Below are 5,578 nucleotides of genomic sequence, written 5' to 3' on the forward strand. Positions count from 1 at the left end.
TGCTTGTGAAGTAAAGTTAGGGCATATACTTCACTGCATGCATCTAATCACTTTTCATTTATCATATAATATGAAAAAAAAATCTTCTCTACCAAAGATATCTAATCACTAGATATCATTCGAAGTTGTGTTTATTACTTGAACAAAGTAGAAAAAATCTCTTCTTTCTTTTATTTTCTCTTTTTGCTGCCATTATTCCAACCTAACGTTTTTAACTAAACACATGGAAAAGATTTCATACACATTATCCAAAATCAGTGGCCCTAGAAAGTTCCAACCTTTCCGAAATGAGTGCATTCAACCTATCAGATAGGAATAATATATTGCACGGATATGCAATTCCCACAACTTCATACAAAGCACCATCATATCAAACATTTGAAGTAAATAATATCTAAACCCATTTATATATGTTGCCAACTTTCGACTCAGACCAGAAATATCTAACCTACTAACTGACCATCAACTTTGCAAGAACAAAGATAAAGATGAGATTACTGCAACTAGCAGGAAAAGACTAAAGGCAATCCATCAATATTTATGCTCTTACCAACAATTGGAGATCTTTTTTCCACAATTCCTGGCATTTTTGGAATTTAATGTAACAATCCAATGGTGTATATAACTGATATAGTTATGCCTGCAATTCGGCTTCAGGAAATATTTAACCTGAACAAAAATAGAATAGCCTTTTTCTCTAATGGCAAAGGAAATACAAAATTACACTAAACCAAATGCCGGAATTCAAACAATTGTCTGACAAATAACTCGGGCATAGTGTGCTGCGAGCTAGAACCACCAATTTATTGAGTAATTGACAATTAGAAATTTCTCCTTATTCAAAACAGAAATTTTCTGTAAGAGGAACGCCAGAAGATAAACAATTCTCAAACACTTTAATCACAGAGAAGATCAGCTGCCTGCCCAGTGTCCAGTTTAGTTGTACAATAGAATCACTTTGCACTGAACTTGCTGCTAACTGAATCGTAGCTTGGGAAGTAGATGACTGCAATACAAAATTGCCGAATATAAAATAAAATTGGGAAGAGATGTCCAACCAAAAAAGAAAATTCAGAGAAGCAGATAATCCATCAAACCATAAACAACAAAATGTTAAAATATTCTGTCTAAATTGGATAAATACCATCTCCATATGATGCCAGTGTGAGAGGAGACGATAGAAGCTTTTGGGCAATTGAAGCAATATCTTTCGGAGTGACTTCATCTACAACCTTCAAGAAGTGATCCACTTGCATCCTATCACCACAGTACACAATATCTTTTTCAAAATAAAACTTAACCAGGTAAAGACAACATTTTTTTATGCACTAATGTACAAACATGATGACAAATCCAAACAGGTCCAGGTATTTATGATTCAGGTCATACCGCTTTCCATAAGTCAGCACTTGTCTCCCTATATCTTCCGATGCAATCATCTACACAAAAACAACTTGTCAACGAGCAATCAAGAAATTTAGGATGCAAAATGTATACCAGCTACAACGTAGCTGAAAATTTTCAATGACAAAATATGATAAATGGCATGCATACTCTAGATTCCAAATTCATTAGAATGGCAGATTTTGTTGACTTTTTAGCACGATCCAGCTGTACTTGGTCAACTGCGTACAAGAGGGGGAAATGTGTAAGAAGTGGGATCCAAAGTGAAGTTTGTTAGTCAAGAAAAAATGATAAAAATACCTTCGCCAGGTTTAGCAAGTGCAATAAGCTCATTAGCTACTATATCAACTGCTTTTTCAGCAAAACCAGAGTCCTGAATACAGAGAAAGATCCACATATCAATCAATTAGAACAGAAGCCTTTAGTTCTTTCATGTAGTTTTAGGATAAACTCTTCATCCAAACTACTTTTATTTTTCAACTGCATATTTAAATGTGTTCTTGGTGTTTATATCACTATATTAGTAATCCAAACTATCATTTTCTCGTCTAATTTTTTTTTTTTTTAAATTAAGCTTAAAGAAGAAGGCTGCTAACAGTGGTAGCTTGGACCCAAAAATGCCAGTCTTGTTGTATGTATATATATCATTAGATTTAGTATGCAAACTATCATCTTCTGGTTTGATAAACACTTGATTCGAAGAAAAAGGCTTCTTGCAGCGATAGCTTGCATACCAAAAATTCCAGTATTGTTATGTGTATACATAACAATATTAGTATGCAAACTATCATTTTCTTGTCTAATAAGAATTTTCAAACTTGAAGAAAAAGGCAGCTTGCAATGGTAGCTTGGATACCAAAAATGCTAGTATTGTTGTATGTGTATCACAATATTACTATGCAAACTATCATTTTCCTGTCTAAGAAAAATTTTAAACTTGGAGAAAAAAGCTTCTTACAGTGGTAGCTTGGATACCAAAAATGCCAGTATTGTTGTAGATGTTATTGAATGCTGAAATAGACTGAAATTGTGGTTGCTCATTCAAGACACGTACATCTGATCATCATACCAGCACGTGCATTCAGATGTCAAGGTTATTTATTTATATATTTTATTAATTATGGACAGAGAGGGCATGTTCAATAGGTAAGGAATCAAAGCAGAATGGAAATAAAAAAAGAATTGGCATTTGAAGCAAACAACAGATCATAGCAACTACAAATCAACCGAGCTAGTAGATTTTATTGCTTGGAGGGGGGGAAAAAGAAGTGTATACAGTAAGTAATGTATTTTGCACAACTTACAAAGCCGTGAGTGCATCCCTTTTCCAGGTCCACCAGCTGAGAAAGATCCACCTCCTCCCAATAGCATCTAAAATGAAGTTAGGTTATTATTATTTCCCCCAAATATCACCCAAAAAATATGTAGACATGCTTAATGAATTTAGAGAACATACACTAGTACATTGAAACAAAGGAATCAAAGACTAAGACACATCAAGTGATTAAATAATTCAGTAGCAAAACCTGTAGAACAGTCAATTGCATAGCTTCCTTCTCCTTATGCCAGCCACCAGGAAACTCAAACGCGAGAGCAAAATGAGTTCTCTGGTCAAGTAAGACAATTATATTTTAAATTTTTGATACAACAATGTAAAAGAGCAAAGATTACTTGATGGACATATACATACCCCAGAATCAACATGACAGCGATAATCACCTCCTGTATACAAAGACTTTGGCTCTTCAGGACGAGGGACGCTAGGTAGATCAGACAAAAGTGGTTCTGCAATGGATACTAATTCTTCATGATCAACCCCATAACCAGCAAGTACAATCCTGGGAGCTGTATAATTTTCCTGTAATTTTCATTGACAGCAGTCCATGTAAAGAAGCCACCTTTAAAGTGAACGTATAAACTATAATGATACAAGTCTCAGAACATTCAGTAAAAATGCCCAAATATGCATTCAAGAAAGTACTAGAAGATGATGTAAAATGTAGGAACATGCAAGAAAATAGTTATTGAACTTACAGCAATAAATTCTTCCAGAATTGTACCATTCAATCTAGTTAATGCAGATTCTGGAGCTAAAAGAGGATTAGCCAGAGCACCTGAATAACCAGCAGAATGAATTGCTTCCAGAACCAAAGCGTCAGGGTTGTTGGAAGCTTCACTAATCTCAGATTTCACCTTCTGAAGCTGTAAAACCAAAATATAATTAGCCATTAATCGAAGAAACGACTATCTTGTTATCACACAATGATTACGAAAATCTACCTGCTCATTGACTTCCCAATCCAGAAAAACAGGATTCCTAACAGAGTCAGCAAGAAGCTCAACCATTTGGGGAACATAAGTCTTTAAAGCATCGAAGGTGTAACCCATCTGTTCTCGAGAAGCTGAGGCTTGCACATGCCCACCAATTGCCTCAACCTCTCGCACAACACGCAAGTGGCTCCTGTTTCTTGTACTCTTAAAGGCCATACGCTCCAGCAAGTGGGAGGCACCAAATGATAATGGTGTCTCATAGATCGAACCACAATCAACATATAAGCCAATTGAAGCAGCTGGAGTCTATTCAATTAAAGCAACAAAATCCAATGCTGATTAGTTAGTTTTAGAGCACTATTGCTCTTTATGGCCAACAAAAATTATAGACAATATATCACAAAACATATATTCCCAAAGACATACATACCACTGATGTTTGAGAAGCTATTTTGAGGCCATTAGGAAGAGTTGTAATTTTGGTAGAATCTGGTTGAACGTGATCTGGAACTGGAGGAGGCAGATTGACACCCGGGAGTGGGAAGTCTAGAGGAGGTAAAGTCCTGGAACCTCCACCAAACAGCCATCCAAATAGACCTCCAGAAGTGGATGAGGACTGACCTGTTGAAACAGCACTTGAACTTGCAAATCGAGCAAATTCCCTGTGGCAGCTACGACCCTAATAACAATTGTTTGCTAAGATGTCATTACACATTCCCAATCAATCCAACTACTCAAATAGAATAACAGACACCAAAGCCTAGTGTAATAAATCTACAAGCATACACATTTTCTCCACTCTCCATTCACCTTATTGATATTCGAAAAATGGTGCGTAAACAAAAGAACTAAATTATTCAACTTAATATTTTTTTTAAAAAAATATTCAATTTATGTTCATGAAAAATTTGCATTAGGCTTAGGTAACTGAATAAAACTAATTTCACGAGTTCTAAATCCTTAATTTTTCTACAGTCCTGATTTTCTCTGGAAACATACACTATGTTACAATCATGTAAAACAATTATAAAAGTTCTTCAGAATCAAACGAGAGATCTTATAAGCAATACAGACGCACATAACCAAAAATGTCTAGGATTAAGATTGAAGAAGCATAGAATCATTGGCATATATACAAAGAGAAAGATTTGTATTTGTCAACATTAATTTGAGCTTAAGAGCAATCCGTAGGGTTGCAGAACGGGACTTTTGGGGGATAAATAAATTACTGACCTTTAGGGCCCTGAGGCGCGAAGCTGTGGCTCTGTACATGGCGATGAAGTGCGAAGAGTGACGCCCTGAGGTTGTACGGACTCCGAGGGTGTGGAGGGTTGGGTGATGCGTGAGGGTCTCTCTGCACGATTGGAGTTTGAAGGCGCTGAACAATTGACCTTTGGTTTGGGAGAAAGATTGTCGCATCGCAGGGACGGGTTGTACACGTGAGAAACACGTGCGAACTACATAGCAGGTCCGAGGTGGGGGGAAAGTAATCTGGACCGTTGAAATAAAAAGATCATTATTTTATTTTTGACAAAAAAAAGATCATAAAATATAACAAATTTAGTCATCTTTCTTTTAAAAAAAATTAATTTGTACACTTTTTTTTGGATTATATAATTTTAGTACATTTTTTTCTTCAGTAACAACTTACACCATTTTAATTTAATTAATACCAAAATATTATTCTCTATTTTACAAATCACTATAATATTTTGAACATAATTTTAATGAAATTTATTTTTAAAAAGGAAAATAACAGTTTGTGTACGCCCTGATTTTCCAATGGGCTATTAGCGAGCTGAGATATGGCCTAATTACATCAGCCACGTGGATACCCCATGACCGGAGTTGCCGTCGTCAGGTCCTACCTCTTTAGCTCGAGGTAACCAAAGGTTCATCAAGA

General features: G+C 35.7%; 1 protein-coding gene across 1 annotated transcript; it reads right to left on the reverse strand.

Moving 5' to 3' along the window:
• Nucleotides 1-518: 518 nt before the first annotated feature.
• LOC133797143 (mitochondrial-processing peptidase subunit alpha-like) lies at nucleotides 519-5,099 on the reverse strand. Its single transcript, XM_062234961.1, has 13 exons — nucleotides 4,909-5,099; nucleotides 4,106-4,354; nucleotides 3,685-3,981; nucleotides 3,439-3,606; nucleotides 3,095-3,262; nucleotides 2,931-3,011; nucleotides 2,709-2,775; nucleotides 2,363-2,460; nucleotides 1,705-1,777; nucleotides 1,555-1,625; nucleotides 1,390-1,439; nucleotides 1,145-1,257; nucleotides 519-1,006 (listed from the first exon to the last, which is right to left on the reverse strand). Exons 1-13 carry the CDS (start codon nucleotides 5,092-5,094, stop codon nucleotides 954-956), a joined length of 1,674 nt encoding a protein of 557 aa, XP_062090945.1. The 5' UTR covers nucleotides 5,095-5,099; the 3' UTR covers nucleotides 519-953.
• Between the last annotated feature and the right edge of the window lie 479 nt (nucleotides 5,100-5,578).

Source organism: Humulus lupulus, chromosome 8, assembly GCF_963169125.1.
Source record: "Humulus lupulus chromosome 8, drHumLupu1.1, whole genome shotgun sequence".
NCBI classification, from domain to species: domain Eukaryota; kingdom Viridiplantae; phylum Streptophyta; class Magnoliopsida; order Rosales; family Cannabaceae; genus Humulus; species Humulus lupulus.